General features: G+C 39.2%; 1 protein-coding gene across 16 annotated transcripts in view; it reads left to right on the top strand.

Annotated features, from left to right (window-relative positions):
• The window catches only part of PCGF3 (polycomb group ring finger 3), a 108,589-nt gene that overhangs the window by 77,979 nt on the left and 13,307 nt on the right, over window positions 1-17,303 (top strand). For 15 of the 16 annotated variants that reach the window (XM_073345792.1, XM_073345797.1, XM_073345787.1 and 12 more), the window contains 5 exons: window positions 3,052-3,169; window positions 7,169-7,265; window positions 11,373-11,428; window positions 12,569-12,679; window positions 15,109-15,197. In XM_073345792.1, the coding sequence (XP_073201893.1) occupies window positions 3,052-3,169; window positions 7,169-7,265; window positions 11,373-11,428; window positions 12,569-12,679; window positions 15,109-15,197 (471 nt within the window). Of the gene's footprint in view, window positions 1-3,051; window positions 3,170-7,168; window positions 7,266-11,372; window positions 11,439-12,568; window positions 12,680-15,108; window positions 15,198-17,303 lie in introns of all 16 variants that reach the window. The other variant, XM_073345793.1, reaches the window with a different exon arrangement.

The following is a 17,303-nucleotide window of genomic DNA, read 5'->3' as shown; positions in this document are numbered from 1 at the left end:
CTGGTAGCCTTTTGCTAACTAACTGCTCAGATTGTTCTGGCACCACTTGTGTTGATCCTTCAGTGTTTGATAGTAGCTCATCTTTACAATGTGAAGAATTCCCCCATCATTCTCTAGAGAAGTAAATGTTCACCAGTATTTTTATCCTTATTAATTACTCTGTTTACTCCTTGCTGTTTCTGTGGACTCATCAGTTCTTTGGCTGGATTCCTACTAAAATACTTAGTCATATTTGTTTTTATGGCTTTGGCTATTTGCCCTTCAAATATCTTCTTAGCCTTCCTAACTAACATGTTATCTATTCTAATTTATACTTTCTATGAGCTTCTAGTGTTGAATTTCCATTTTCTGAGTGACTCTCCTATTTGGCGTGATCAACTTCTTGAAACTTGCCATTTCACCATACTTTTTTACTTTGTTTAGTGATATGTGTGCCTTTGATTATTGTATGGCTAAGTGTAAGTTTACTTACACTAGTTTTATTTGGCTAGCTTAATCATTTTTAAAATGCCCTTTTCTAAAGTTTGGCTGTCACCATGACAGTATGATTCTTTCCCTTCCCCCCACAAAGATGTGGAACCTAATTCTGTTGTGATCACCATTATCTAGTGGTTTAACAGTAGCTACTACTTATACCAACTACCGTACATCATTTTAAGAATAAGTCACAAATAGTCTCTCCTCTTTGGGTTCTGTAAACATAGCTGTCTTCTATGCAACAATCTTTTTAACGAGACTCCTACTATCTATGAACTGCTAAATCTTTCAGTTGCTTGGAAACTAAGCTAGAAAATGAATATTGAAAAAGGATTAATTTATGCTACAGAATTAGGTTCTGACCTATCTGTTATACAGCACAAGTTAAATGCACTTTTAGTGTGTCCTTAGCAGCTACTCACTACTTCATTTAATTATGAAACCTTAGAACCATACAACACTTCTTTTTACATTTACTTGTCTTCTCAGCCTTAAGAATTTGAAGTACTTCAAGTTTTTTCTCATGTCACATGCTATGTTTTTACAGTGCTAGAGGTGAAATGCATTTTAGTGGCTTAAATTTTAGTGGCTTACTGTACTTTTTTCAGTCCCATTACTCCTCCTATTGGTTCAAAAGCTTGGTTTCCGCTGGCCCATCATGTTTAATTACATACTTGAATTAAACAGAGGGAAAGAATAAAAAAGCAAAGAGTGCAAGGTAAAGGTTGAACACTATCTTCTTGCTGTATCCAAATAGGAAAGCTTGCGTGCTCTGAAGAACTTCATTCAGATTATGAAATGTATTCAAAAATAAACTAAAATTTGTAGTTCTGAACCAAACACTGTCAATCATTTTACTGAAAAGCAGTTTGGTGACACCTGCAGTGTGGGAGCTGAATGTAACTCATTGTAAAACCAGTTTTTCTTCCTGCTTTAATGTTAGTTCTATCATTTTATTCTACCAATATATGTTCCTTTACAGCAAGAATGTGTAAGCGGTGGCTTCTTTACCGTGCTTAAAATTACACAGATTTTAGCAGGTCATAGCTTGGCCCTTTCTGGGTCTGCTGTTTAAATAAAAGGAACTAAAATGATGCACAGAATTTGGTTTAATTTAGCAGAATTTAGCGTTTTCCTCAGACTTGGTTGCTTCCCATATTCTGGTTTGTGGGCTGCTCAGTTCACACCATGGGTCCTTTCTACAGAGCCAATCCTTGCTCCTTAATATTTGGCCGGGGCTAACAAACTACCTGCATCAATCGGGTCAGCAACGAAGTCACATTTTTCCAGGAGGATCAGCTAACAGCAACAGAGGAGATAAATTATACACTAAGTGCTCATGTATTGACATTTTGGAAAAGATTAGTGTGTTAAAATATTCTAGGGGCCAGCATTTAAATCTAAATCCATATATGTTGCTTGTTTACTGTATGCTTATGGAAGTAAAGGGATATGGAAGCTATATAGCATTGCGTGCTGTAGTCTAATTTCTAGCTATGATAAATATCTGTCATCCTAAAATGGTTTTAAGGGTGAAGTACAAAGTTCTTAAAATTTCAAGCAGACTTTCTTGCGATTCCAGAAGAGGAAAAAGTACATACCTATTTCTTAGTTAAAATACACCACTACCCAGTTTACAATCAGAGGCATGTACCATCCCCTAAAAAGGCTTTTGCAGATTTCTCTTTGCTCTGCCAGCGATATCAGAAATGCTGTGAAAAATGGTTTGAAAAGAGCTATTCTGTTTTAGAATCCCTGTCTTCCTTTTCTTTCATTATGGTATTTGTAATCTCCTTCACCTTGGAAGGAAAGACACATGCAGTTCAGATTTCTTAGTTTCATAGGAGATAACTTTGTCGGTATAGAGCTAATTTTATGTTTGAAGTCATCTTTTTTTCTTCCTGAGAACCTAGTTTTAGCTTTTAGGAAAACCATTTCTGTTTACTTTACAGCCACTTTATTCAAATACAACTTTTCTTCAATTTCGAAGTGAAGTTTTAACTATAGGAAAAATAGGCTATAAATACAAAGTACAACTTGATAAATTTTACCCAGCCAGACCTACTCCTTTTGATATTGTGCTCTGATGAACTTTCTTCAGGGTCCACTCTTCTCACTTTCATATACTTTAATTATTGGCTTGAATGGGATTACTTATATGAGTAAAACAAGCAGGATTTGGCCCTAAAATTTAGTCTTTTTCATCAGTAAAGGAGCTCTGTTATGCCACATGCTGGCATAACTTAGAAGAAAAACTGTTAAGATCAGAATATCAAACTCCTTCTAGCTGCTTACGGAATCTGAGCTATATTAATGTAGTAATTACCAATCCTTCTCATTTACATTATTCAAACCTCAAAATACTGTAGGTCTTACATTGTTTGTTTCACTGCCCATTTTTATCCGGTAAATCCTTTAAAATTATATAATACCCTTATTCCATACATAAAATGCCTGGGAGCCTGAAGTTGCATATTGATATCCCTAATACAAATTATTGTAATTAGGTTACTCCAAGACTTGCTACATAATCAGTACACCTGACATGCTAACAATTGTGTGTTTCTTCTATAGACACCAAAGATGCTGACTAGAAAGATTAAACTCTGGGATATTAATGCCCATATAACCTGTCGTCTCTGCAATGGATACCTTATTGATGCCACCACTGTAACAGAATGCCTACATACCTGTGAGTATGACTATGATGCTATAGCGTGTTAAAGAAAATTAATGTTTTTTTACTTCACATACTAGATACTTCAGTTTTCAGTTGACGTTTAAAAATCTATTGTGGCTCTGCCAAAACAATGCAAATTTTGCTATATACTTCACGTTGTAAGCAAAAATTATATTCTCATGAAGAGAACAAGAGAAGGAAAACCATGAGCCCTAGATGTGTTGCACAGAGCTGACACCATATATAATAAATGGAAGTGGTTTTAAAAAGTATCTTGCACTGATTTAAAAAAGTAGTCGTTATCTCAACAGCAATAATCAGACTGATTTTTCACATACGCAATATTGGTAGTTAAAAAAATTACCATACTAAATACTTGTTAGAAAATTTGGACGTTTAAATATGAAGACAAATGCTAGAAGGACTTTGAATTGTAACTAAGTTGATTTGGAAAAAAAACAAACCTTATTTTCTGGTTATTGTGTCTGTTCAGAACTCACCCTGGAGTGAGATGGGCAGAGCTCTGAAATTCTAGAGTACACTATAGGCAGTAGCAGCCATGAGTGCTAGTCCCTTCTCCCCAAACTGGTTGTCATACCCTACCCTTACAGTAACCTTATTACTTGCCTTTAAACCACCTGGTCAACTTCTTCTTCAATTACCACTCTAGCTCTTCATCCCCTCCAGCTTTGGGGTGGTGCAGTGTCTCTTTCTAGTGGTTTTTCTCTGCTTTCTATCTATTCTGATTATGTTGATAAGGGCCATCAGAGAGAGGTACTAGGATTAAACACCATCCAGTCTTGCCACCCTATCCTGTACCAGTTTTTACTTCTCCCACCCCAATGCAAGAACTTGGTTGTACAGGTGGCCTGGGCTGTACTGTGCCCCATAATCCTGAAATGTTATGATCCAAGGCTGGGATCTGCTCTGATGAAGAGGTTGCCAGTACGTGGCTGCTACTCTTTGCTTCGTGAATTACCAGTCTAGTTTTGGAATGATTCCTCCCTGGTGGAATGAGTTGAAGGGTGTTTTTTTTTGCTGATCCACCTAGTACCAAACTTTAGCAATGCTGTCATTAAAAGGACTATGTTTAAATGGCTGATAGAAACGATCTGCCAGACCTAAGGCTAGAAAGTCATGTCAAGGCTCATTCGATCTGAAGCAGGAAAGTCTTTGCTTGCCTGTAGCTGAGAAATATGCATGGCAGGCAAGCATGTTCCGTTCATGTAGGCAAGGCATAAATATGGTCATTGCTACATATGCTTGCCAAGCACTATTTCTTGGATTGGGACTCGAGAAGAATACTGTTTTGGGGTGACAATTATGCAGAACCTGTATCTGAAATAAGAAAGCTCAAATCTCCAGCCCCTCGAGCTTTTATATTTTCAGGTATGTCGTTCATTTGTGTTGTCCGTGCTTTTGGAAAGTTTTGTTACTTCTGGATCCATCCTTTAGTCTTATGTTAAGCTGGACAGGTGACAGGAGGTATGTTACCTTACTATAATTGAAAAACTACAACAAATCCTGTTGGTATTGGCATTGTTCAAATTGCATGTGCTGTTGGATAGTACTATGCTTGTCTTTTGGGATATTCCTTGAGTATGCAGGACACTCTATGCAGGACACACTGCTGTAAAGTATCTTTAGAGGAAGGAAAATTGTCGTTTTTATTTTCCCTTTTGGGAAATATTATCTTGGAGGAGTCTGTTTTAGATGTTGGATTATTTGCAACATTTACATATATTACGTGCTTTCAAGGCACTGACTTCTCTCAATCAATGCTATTTTTGTGTCTGGCTTTAATTTTGTTTTCTACTAACTGAGAACCAAACTGGAAGATTCCAAGGTACTATATGGGCACTGGCGGGGTGGCTCACATGTCTGGTTGCTACTTATTGCTTTCGGGGATACTCAAACCTTTAGAATTTCAGGGATTCCATCTGTCATGCTAGGTACTTAAAACTAGAGTGAGAATCCCTGCAAGGTGCCCTCCAGAGGAGGAGAATTATGGGGAAAGTAAATTTCCTCCATCTCTTCCCATGCTCTCTTCCTTCACATGTATCTTGGTAATTATAACTTTCCAGTCTTATGACATGGTTAGGACAAACTCCAACAGATACTGTGCTTTGGTAGCTATTAACAGTCTTCTCCTATTCATGCCTTTTTATTAACAATGGCAATAACAAAATGCAGCTTCTGTTAAAATTGTTTTAATACTTCATCTTCTACGTTGATACTTGGACGGCAGGATGTATATGAAAGCTGTCTTAATGTGTCATGAAAAGTTATGCTCCAAATATAGATTTTTATCTTCGTCATTCAAAGGGATAATAAAAGATGAGGAAAGATAGATTTCTTGGTTATAAACAACCAAAAAAAAAAAAAAAAGCTGACAGGAATGAAAATGTAAGAAAGGTAGTGTAGGAGATTGCAACGGATAGTGACTGCTATTTTCTAGTGGATGCTTTTTAAAATAAACATTCTAAATTATAGTTTAAAATAAGAAAAAAAACTTACAATTGAGTTTAAAGCTATAAATGATGGGTTTGATTCTGCTTTCATTGACTCATTGAGAGCAGGATTTGGGTTTCCTGGTTGCCTTCCTGGGCTTCCGCTCTGCATGAGAATCTGCTAGTCTGGACCCCTTCACCTGTGTAGAGTCCCACTGAGGCAGATTCCTCTGCAGGATCTGGGCTTCAGTGAGCAGTGCTACTAGACTTGGTTTATGGTTCAGGATAAGAATGCTGTCCTACTAGTTAAGTCATTGACAGCAGCTGCTAACAATGTTATCTTAAATGTAATGACTGAAAATACTGTAATCCGTTCATACATTACACCTTTGCTGACTTTTGGCTTTTGATTTGTAATTATTCTTCAAACATACATCAACTTGTGTGAGAGGTAGATGGCACTGTTTAACTGCAGAAAGTATACCTCTGTAACTTAGTCTTTAGAACTCTTATAGCACTGTTGGGTAAAAATAATGAATCAGCCTGAGTTATTAGAAAGATGCTCACTTACCCAAAATTCCCACTTTATATTTGCACAGAAATTTCAGTAACTCAAAAATCATTAGAAAAAAGAAAAATCTTTAGCTGGAATTCATTTATCACATAAGTAATTACTGTTTGCAGTGTTGTACTTGTGTTGGTCCTGGGATTTTAGGGAGACAAGGTGGGTGAAGTAATATCTTTTATAGGACCAACTTCTGTTGGAGAAAGACAAGTTTTGAGCTACACAGTCCAGAAGAAGAGCTCTTTGTAGATCAAAATCTTCTCTTTCACCTATCTTGTCTCTATAAGCAATTACTATCCAAGTAAATAATTTTGTATGATTTTCTTTTAAACAGTTAATAGTATTTGGTTAAAATGAGTAACTTGTTTGTAAATTTATGTAAAATGAAACGAATACAATTATGTATATAGACTTTGAAACAGGTCCAAAAGCAAACTATTGTGCAGTGCTCTATTATGATTGTTTTAATATTTGTAATTATAACGTACGTTGTATTTGGTCTGAGGTGAAATAGCACCTGAATGCACTTTTTCAGCTAGGAGCTGCATGTTCACTAAACAGCAACTTCTCGGAAGGAAATATTTTCTTTGCCCAAAGTTTATTTCCTTGGCTAAGTTTCCTTTCGTTTACAACCACAGCTCTAACTTTCTTTCTAGCATATGGTATTTTGGGTTGTGTATTATGTATTCTAATAGTTTTGAAGTAAGCTTTACCTGTTCAGGAACAGGACAATAACATAATATGTCCTTCATACGTTGATTGTCATCTACCATTGTTCTGTTTTAAGAACTCCCATGAAAGATAATAGAGATTGTGTGTTATTCAGTGGTATATTAGAACTTATTTATATGAAATATAAGGGACAAAATCTGAATTGTGTGTGAGTTCTGTTTCTATTTCTATGCAATTTGTGTTTTTGTGAACATTTGAAAAGAAATTAAATGTGAACTTGTTTTAGTAGGTGTTTTTTCTTCCTAATTATAAATGTGTCTGCAGTCTGTAGAAGTTGCCTGGTGAAGTATTTGGAGGAAAATAACACCTGTCCAACATGTAGAATTGTTATACATCAGAGCCATCCACTACAGTATATCGGGTAAGTGTGCAGCATGAAATGAAAATCACAGATAATTAAAATCATTAAAGGTCATGTGTAGATATCTCCGATTATGGCACGATTCTTTACCAGATTTTCTTACTTCCCTGCTATTCTTTCTTAAATACTTAAAAGCGAGGCGCTTGATTTGAAATTAAAATAATGATTCTGTGTAAGCAAAGTGGGAGATTGAACTTTGAAGTGATCTTTGAAACTTAATGTGTTTGGTCAAATTTAAGAACAAGCAAAATATTTGTCTAGTTTTTACCAATTTCTACTGAAGTTTAGTTGGATTTAGTAATTTCTGGTTAGACTTTATCTGGCTCTCATAGGTTGTATATAATCTATTTCTGATTGTGCGAATTACATGTTTATCTAATATTTCATTATATTCACATGACTGGTAGTTCAAATGTATTTTTTGTTATGGCAGATGCACTCTGGTTTTAATCTTTTATTTGAGGTACTATTCAAAGACTGAAATCTGAAGGTGGCAGCATTGTCATTGTTTAGTCTTCTGAGTGACAGTTAATTTGCAGGATAATCTAATTACACATAGGAGGTAGAGCAGCAGAAAGGTTAGACCGACCTCTTTTGGTTGGAGCCAATGCTGAAGGATTTGTACCTGCCCTCTTTCTAAGCCCACAGCCACTCAATGTCCATTCACAACATGCCCTAGCATGTTTGTGGTATCCTGCTTGTATTGTCCTCTCTTTCTGTGTCTCTACTGTATAATATATTTTTGCAGGTTGTGCTTTCCCTTACTTTTTCTCCTACAGTTTCCTCTCAACTTAAATATTTCTAAGGCATCGGTCACCATGATAATCAACTGCTGCTATTGGCTCACCTGGCTTGGTCCACACTAAAGAACTGTACTACTGCAGATTTCACTGCTGAAAATGCAGCGCTGTAAGTTGGATCGGGGCAGTGCATCCACACCAGCTATTCTTTTAAGGTGCACTTCTGCCCTGCCTCCAAGCAAAGTATTTGATGAAATTGTTAGTTGCACTACTTTGAATATGTATCCCACAGTCCCTGGCACAGATGCTGAAAGCAGTGGATTTTGAAAAGTGTAGTCAACCCCCTGCCTTCCTTCCCCCCATTTTCTAGTTGATGACACAAATTTGGGAAGTAGTAAATAACGAAGAAGATAAATCACTGATTCAGAGCGATCTGGATCACTTGATGAGCTGGGTGCAAGCAAACAATGTAACAATGTAACAAACAATGGCAAATGTAACTGTGTACATCTAGGAACTAAGAATGTAGGCCATGCTTACAGGATGGGGGATTCTATTCTGGAATCAGTGACTCAGAAAAAGATTGGGGGATCCTGATGAATAATCAGTTGAACATGAACTCCTGTGTGACAGTGTCCAAAAGGATTAGTGCAGTCGTGGGATGCATAAAAATGGAAAACTTGAGTTTCCCAGAGAGGTTATTTTACCTCTGTATTTGGCACTGGTGCCACCGCTGCTGGACTACTGTACCCAGAGCTCTGGTGTCTGTTGATAAATTGGAGACCGTTCAGAGAGGAGGCATGAGAATGAGTAAAGGATTAGAAAACTTGGCTTAGGGTGATAGTTTCAAGAAGCTCTATTTATTTAGCTTAACAAAGAGAAGGTTAAGGGGTGACTTGATTACAGTCTGTAAGTACCTACCTATATGGGAACAAATATTTGATAATGAGCTCTTCAGTCTAGCAGAGAAAGGCTTAACATAATTCAGCGGCTGGAAGTTGAATCTAGACAAATTCGGACTGGAAATAAGGTGTAAATTTTTAACAGTGAGAGAGAGAGAGAGAGAGAGAGAGAGTGTAACCATTGGAAAAATTTGCTAAGGGTCGCGGAGGATTTTTCATCCCTAGTAACTTTTAAATCAAAATTGCATGTCATCCTAAGAGATTCTCTAGGAATTATTTTGGGAAAGTTGTCTGGCCTGTGTTATATAGAAGTCAGACTAGATGGTCACAGTGGTTCCTTTGTTCAAGCTGCTGTTGAAGATATACGATTTTTCGACTAGAGAATGTGTACAGGAAGGAAATTGTTTTATATAAATCTTAATTCTGTTAACCACTTGTTATGCAGACCCATAGCTTGACTTCTTCCCCTCCACAGCCCCCGGTCCAGCTGGGAAATAGGTAACCTAAGCACCTCTCGTGATTCAGAAGTGAGAAGGCAGTTAAGTTTTTATACCTGCTTGCTGCTATGTATTGGTTACTGTAGTTTGACTGACTGCTTGACTGTGGTTCATTTATATTGAAATGCTCTTGGTGAAGCATCTGCAATCTGGAAATAGACCCCTCACACTCATGTTAGAGACTTAGCTAAAATGGGGATGTTCCATTAGTTCATTTAAACCTAATTGTTCTCCTCATGCTCTTAAAATATTGTTTAAAAGGTTGAAGTAACTAGTAAACTGCTACTAACTCTGTTACTGCTGTTTCTGTCTGAGTGGTCTCCGCTGTTGTGGAGTACTGCTGAGAACTGACCTCTGTTACGAGCATACACTCCTGCCTTGGAGTCAGAGCCAGTGCTCAACATGGTACATTTTTCCAGGGTAATGCCAGCTGTCAGCTGGGATGGGTGTATTTTTAAAATTATTGCACTATTTTTGCTTAATATTAGAACTTGGTAGTATCGTTTCAGAGGTCTGGTAACATTCTGGCCCTTTCAAATGGTACTTTTCTAGATAGAATTGCCCTTTCTTGATTTTTCTTTGTTTGAATTTCTGTTGAAAGCGAATCAGTAGATTAGCTTCTCCAAGGAGGTTGAGGGCTAGAGGTTTAGGGTCTTGACCAATTTTGCTTTTTTCCCCCTCCATGCCTAGTGTCAGGCCACCTTACCTTTCTGCTTAAGAATCACTGGACAACACAGCTTTGTGAGCTGCTCATTGCTGCTCTTAAATTTGAATGGAAGTGGTTGGATTAAGAGCAATTTACTGTCTTTGCCTATAAACAGCTGAATATATGGGCTTAACTCCTTTTTCTTGATTTATATGCTTTTCCTGTGCATGCTTTTCTCTAGCTGTTCGTTAGAAAAGGAACATAGTATGGATAATTTCGCCAAACATCCCCAAATGTGGGATTGAAGGACCTGGGGATGTTAACATCTCCTAGTGTATCTGTGCATTCTCATAACAAAATGGTCTGTCTATCTATATAGGAATGTTGGTCTAATCCCATATGGGCAAATTCATTGCTGGTGGAAATAGGTAAATATCTGTTGAAGTTGTTGTAGTTGCACCAGTTTATCACCAGCAAAGAATGTGGTATGTAACTTCATGAAACAGCTGTGTATGGAGGAAAACAAAATCTTCTAGACTCTATTTAAAATAGCTGTAAGAGAAATAAGACTTTTGTAACAGAATAGGGACCCTGTAATTTAGATAGTCAAGCTGCATAGCAGCAGAAATAGCTGGGACCAGATTCTCTGGTGCAGTGCACTATAACTAATGAAAATTTGATTTAAGTATTGTTCCACATGTATGAGAAATGTACAGTTATTCATAAAGATGTTTGTACCATTGCAAACCTTCAGTAATATCCTTTGGCTGATACCGTGCTGAATAGGAAGGCCGTGTTAAAGTGTATTTTTCCTCATCTTGAGCCAAAAATTGCCTGCCTTAGGTCAAAATTCTATCGAGGTATAGTAAAATGTGCATTACCAACATGTGTACCTTGATGCAGTTGGGTGCAATTCCACATTCTGCTCTAGACGGATCATTCATGTTCTTCTGTGTTCTGTTAAGGGTGGACTTCAGAAAATTCACACAGCCTGTTAACATTCTAGTGTGTCATTCTCCACATCACATGGGCTACTTTATTACCTTCTGCCTTGACGGTTGGGGCCTTATCAGGCTTCCTTTCTCATCTTGCTCCTTCCAGTCCACTAAAATCATTTTCTCATATTACATCTTTCTGATGTTCAATTACCATTTATAAATCTGAATATTCTCTACTGTGATGTTTAAAAGTCTATATTCCTGTCTGCATAATCTATTTAATATTGGAGTCTTTCTCTTTAAGTGAGATGACATTTAGAATAGAGATGATTGATTAAAAAACAGGAAGTTTTCAAATTCTAATTGTTTTGTTCTTTTTGCCAGTCATGACAGAACAATGCAAGATATTGTTTACAAACTTGTGCCAGGCCTTCAAGATGGTAAGTCTTGGTATGTCTTCTTTTAGCTGTAAATGTTAGATTTACAAAGAGCTACTGTGCATGTTTAAGGGATAGCATAGGTTTTTCACCTGCTTGCTGCTTTTAGACAAAGATAGTGGTGAAAAATATACAGTGGAAGCATTTCTGCACTTATTCAAATTCTAGCACTGATTTCACTTTATCCTTCAATATGTGCTTTCTGTTAATGTTAGACACCCAGTACTGGAAAATGTTCCAGTCATGAAAATTGTGGGGATGTTTCAGGAAAATTAAAACATTGTATAATGTTGTGTAACACTTTAAAGCAAACTTTTGTGTGTTGGCATTATATTTTGTATGTACATTTTGTTTTGAATTCTACGTTTATTCAATCATTTGGTTGCTGCTTTCCCAAGTTGTCAAAAGTGAAACATTTAATGCAGAGAAAATGTTTGGTTTCAGCATAATTTTCTTCCTTTTGTACTTTAGGCCTTTGCTAACAGGTAACTTCTAATTTGTGTGCTTCTTCTCATAACAGTAATAGTTTGACAATATTGGGTGTCTTGAGCTGAAGGAATATTCTGTACCAACTACTGGACCATTCTCATTTTTTTTCAGTAGTGTTTTACTACCTGTTTAGGTGGAAAATTTTCATTGAAACTAAGTTGTCAAGTCAAGAGGACATTCTCTCACTTTTAAATATGCAAGTTTAAGTAAAGAGACTATATATAAATGAAATTCTTTCAGGCTAAAAATTAGAAATAGGGAGAAAAAAGGAAATTCTGAATCTCTTACATGTGTAACTAAACAGGCATGTATCATGTACTTCAACTGAGAGATTTGTAGAAGGATACATGGAAAAATATGGAGTAGCTTTAAAATCCATATGATCTGAAATCACAGAAATGATGTAATAGCAGCCTGGGAAGATGAGGTGGTTATTCTACAGCTGAATGACAAGATATGTGGTGTAACTTGATAAAATGGCAATTAGGAAAAGCAGAGATGCAGCCAAAAGTGAAGGGATAGTGTTGTTCACACTCCGATAAGTGCCTCTTCTTGCTGGGAAGTTTCTTCTATGAGGAAGTGGGAGAGGTTTGAAACAATTTTATAAATGTTACATTGACACTTATTAGTGAAACTGTTTAAATTTTTAAACAGCGGAAATGAGAAAGCAGAGAGAATTCTATCATAAACTAGGCATGGAAGTACCAGGGGACATCAAAGGGGAGACCTGCTCTGCTAAGCAACATTTAGATTCGCATCGGAATGGTAATTTATTTTTGTTTGCTCTCTTTGGGAAAAATGCCATTATGCTAATAAGATTATTCTAAACACCAATCATAATTATAGAAATTGTTATGTAGTATTGTACATTCTGAATGTGACTGCATTAAACATCTAATGGTGTTAAGTTGTACTACTCCTGGAGAAATTCTGCGTCACTATGCACACACAGAATTCATGTCCCCCACAGATTTCTTTGCTTCCCCTCAGAAAAATGACTTTCTGACAGGGGAAGCAAAGGGAAGTTACAAGAGCGGTCACGCACCTCTCCCTAGCAGCTCAGGCACATAGTTTAATGCACCTGGAGCAGCTGGCAGAGAGGCAAATCACTATGGTGGCTCCTACCCTGCACTGGGATCAGCTGCTAGACCCACCCCCAGAAACCTCCCCTGGCTGCAGGAAGCTCAGCATCCTCCATTGCTTCCAGCCCTCATCACACCTCAGCTGCAGGGAAGGGGTCACTGTATGGGGAGCTGCTCCCCTGTCTGCCCAACCCCCTGCATCCAGACCCCCCATACTCGGACCCATCCTGCCAAGCCTCATCCCAGAATCTGCCCCCCACACCCCTCCATACCTGAATCCTACCCTGCTGAACCTCAACCCCTACATCTGGAGACCCCCTTGCACCCAGACCCCCTGTCTCCAGACCTCCACCTCTGCACCCAGACCACCCCCTGCACCTGGACCACCCCAATGAGCTCCCTCACACCCAGATCCCCCACCCCACTGAGCCCTAGCTAGCTGCACCCAGACCCCCAAGCCCCACTCCCCCAGCACCTAGCCCCCCACCTTCCCGCTGAGCCCCTCATACTCAGACCCTCCCCTGCAGAGTCCCATTGCCCCTGCACCTGAAACCCCAGAACAAGCCTCTGTGCATCCAGATTACCTCCACACCTGGATCCCTCACTGAGCTGTCTGCACCCAGATTGTCCCACACAGAACCCTCTCACTCCACACCTGGATCCCCACACACTGAGCCCCTCCACACTTGGTTCCTGCCTGGTTGAGCCTGCCTACCCCACACCTGGTGCATTTGGCATGGAGGGGCAGGGCCCTGCAGTGTTTCTGGGGCAGGCTCAGCCCTTGCGCTACGTAAAGTTGGATGCAGCCTCAGGACCAAGTCAGTGTCCTGGGATGGGGGAGGGAGGCTGCAGGGTGATCTCCCACCTCTGTGTAGCCAGTGGCCTGTGCTCCTCGCTGCCATGCTGGAACCTCCACATTTATTCCTTGATAAATAAAACTTGCAGAATTTTTAATTTTTTGGCGCAGAATTCCCTCAGGAGTACTATATGCTCACCTCCTAGGGTGTGGTGAGTCCGCTTTGCATCACACTACCTCTACCCTTAAACCATCTTAACTGGCCATAGGAAGACCACCCCCGCCTGGGATATCTTTTGGAATAGTGCTGGTGTAGGAGCTCCTACACTACCATGATACTGGCTGCTAGCAGAGTTGGCCATGGTGAGGGTTATGGTCTGCTGATACCCAGTTGCCACCATGGACCCGTGGGGCTGTTGACAGTCGCTTAAAGTAGCAAGCCCAAGATTTGGTGGAGAGCAAAGGTCACATTCCTGAGCTGTGATTTCCCCTCTTGCTATATCCAGGGATTTGGACCATAATTTTGTTTGTCGGTAGAGATTGATTGTGCATGCATAATTCAACCCCCCCGCCCACTCCCAAATTTCCTATTAAATATAGTTTTTAGTGACCAAAAAAAAAAAAGTATCACACAACAGTTTTCAGAGTTTACTTAAAATTTGAGTGAACAGCACATCAATGCATAAAGCTAGGGATATCACACACTAATACTAGGAAATTTGAACAGTTAGGGCTGGAATTATATTTTACTAATAAATGTAATACCTTAAGGCTTCTTTTTGAGAGGAAAAGGAATAGAAATTACTGCGTATATAATACTTAGCAGAGTTGACATTTCTTTGGCAACCTGAAGTTTTTGAACTTCCTGACTTTCGAATACAATCTTGGGACAGTAATGGTGCATTGATAATCTTTTTTTAAGGAGAAAATTATTTTTCGACATGGTGACTGTCCAGCTTGTAAGTCCTTCAAAGCAACAAATGCTTTCTTCCTTAGCTGTGCATTTATGTCCTGCTTTAAAGCTCAGTGTCAGTCTTTCCATTGTCCTCAGTGGGTTTTGGATTAGGGCCCTTGAAACATAGGTGCACTGCCTGTGAATCTACACCTAGCTAAGTATGCATCCAGAAAATCCCAAAGATGGTTAACCTCCTTTTTAACTTTTATAAAATGAGCTCACCCCCAGTCTGACACATTCAGAAACTTATAAAACCCCATTTGCTTTGTCTTGATTTTATTTTTGTTACTATCGATTGAGATTACCTACAGTTTAACATCTTTTAATTTCATGATTATAATGCTTTCCTTTTTTATTTAAGGTGAAACTAAAGCTGATGAGAGTTCAAACAAAGAAACATCAGAAGAAAAACAGGAAGAAGATAATGACTATCACAGAAGTGATGAACAGGTAGAATATCTTTCAGGCAACTTTTACTTAGTTTTAGGTTACCATTTAACTTTATTTTCGTTATGTGCTATGAAGGACAAATAATCTTTTATATCCATACTTTCATCAGTTGATAGAAGCAAGGTACTGTTTTTCCATGCTTTTTAGTAGAATGTATAAAGTTGAACCAAGTGCCTTTATGTGTAGGGAAGGGGTGGCGTTTGTTTTTCAAGAAAATCTCATTAAGGATCAGTGGCCGTTATAATTGTGATTGATTGTCCTCTAGCCTGAAGTGAATTAAAAAATGTGCCTCAAAACTGGTATGTGAGGTCTGTGGCTGAGAAAATTACTCTCTAAAAATGCAAAGTAATTTAAATCTAGAACTTTATCTAACACCTTAAAATATATTTAATACAGATGATGATTTGTTTTTGCTACTTTGTAGCAAAAACAGCAAGGAAGGAAGAGAACTAATGGCATCTTTTTATACTCCAAATCAGGACCAAAATAGCTGTCATAGGACCAGCTCCATAGTCCCTTACCTAGGCAAAGCAATTGATTGCTTAGCCTGCTGTTTGGATGAGAGCCAGATGGCTGAGGCAAAATCCATAGAAGTTGGAGTTGTGATGTTGGTTGGGAAAAAACAGGAAAAAATGGCAGAGATACCACCTCTGCTGAGGGTGTTCAGTTGCCGTTTGTGGCGCAGGTGTGCATTTTATCAATCTGTCTGGACTTTCATCTGCTAGTAAAGTAGGTCAGTTTTTTCACCTTTACGTATGGCCAGGAGATTGTAGTTGTTAACTGCACTACAGCTTAAACCACTCTTCAGATAAAAAAAACGTGTAGAATAAACTAGCTCATCTGTTATGGAATCCATCCATTCCCCCTCCCTCCCCTCTCCCCCCAGTAAAGCATAGGAAACCGTGCTTTTAAATCTACACTGGCTTCCCATCCCCCAAGTACTGGCTACAATTGAAGGTGTTGGCCTTTTACCTATAAAGGCATAAATGGCCTGGGACCTACTTTTCTGAAAGATGACCTCTCTCCCTCTGCCATCCTGCCACATTGAGATCCATGGGGATGCCACCCAGATACAGGGCCGCTGGCAAAGCATTTTCTGAAGGCTCCTTTAGGTTTGGGATACTCGCTCCCTGTCTGAAGCTGCTCTCATTAATCCACCTCGTGGCACACTGCAAGTCCCATTTAGAATCATAGAATCATAGAATATCAGGGTTGGAAGGGACCCCAGAAGGTCATCTAGTCCAACCCCCTGCTCAAAGCAGGACCAATCCCCAACTAAATCATCCCAGCCAGAGCTTTGTCAAGCCTGACCTTAAAAACCTCTAAGGAAGGAGATTCTACCACCTCCCTAGGTAACGCATTCCAGTGTTTCACCACCCTCTTAGTGAAAAAGTTTTTCCTAATATCCAATCTAAACCTCCCCCACTGCAACTTGAGACCATTACTCCTCGTTCTGTCATCTGCTACCATTGAGAACAGTCTAGAGCCATCCTCTTTGGAACCCCCTTTCAGGTAGTTGAAAGCAGCTATCAAATCCCCCCTCATTCTTCTCTTCTGCAGGCTAAACAATCCCAGCTCCCTCAGCCTCTCCTCATAACTCATGTGTTCCAGTCCCCGAATCATTTTTGTTGCCCTTCGCTGGACTCTCTCCAATTTATCCACATCCTTCTTGAAGTGTGGGGCCCAAAACTGGACACAGTACTCCAGATGAGGCCTCACCAATGTCGAATAGAGGGGAACGATCACGTCCCTCGATCTGCTCGCTATGCCCCTACTTATACATCCCAAAAGGCCATTGGCCTTCTTGGCAACAAGGGCACACTGCTGACTCATATCCAGCTTCTCGTCCACTGTCACCCCTAGGTCCTTTTCTGCAGAACTGCTGCCTAGCCATTCGGTCCCTAGTCTGTAGCGGTGCATTGGATTCTTCCGTCCTAAGTGCAGGACCCTGCACTTATCCTTATTGAACCTCATCAGATTTCTTTTGGCCCAATCCTCCAATTTGTCTAGGTCTTTCTGTATCCTATCCCTCCCCTCCAGCGTATCTACCACTCCTCCCAGTTTAGTATCATCCGCAAATTTGCTGAGAGTGCAATCCACACCATC

The sequence above is a fragment of the Lepidochelys kempii genome, chromosome 5, assembly GCF_965140265.1.
Source record: "Lepidochelys kempii isolate rLepKem1 chromosome 5, rLepKem1.hap2, whole genome shotgun sequence".
Lineage (NCBI taxonomy): Eukaryota > Metazoa > Chordata > Testudines > Cheloniidae > Lepidochelys > Lepidochelys kempii.
The sequence above is the reverse complement of the archived record's forward strand: the minus strand, read 5'-3'. Positions and strand labels throughout refer to the sequence as shown.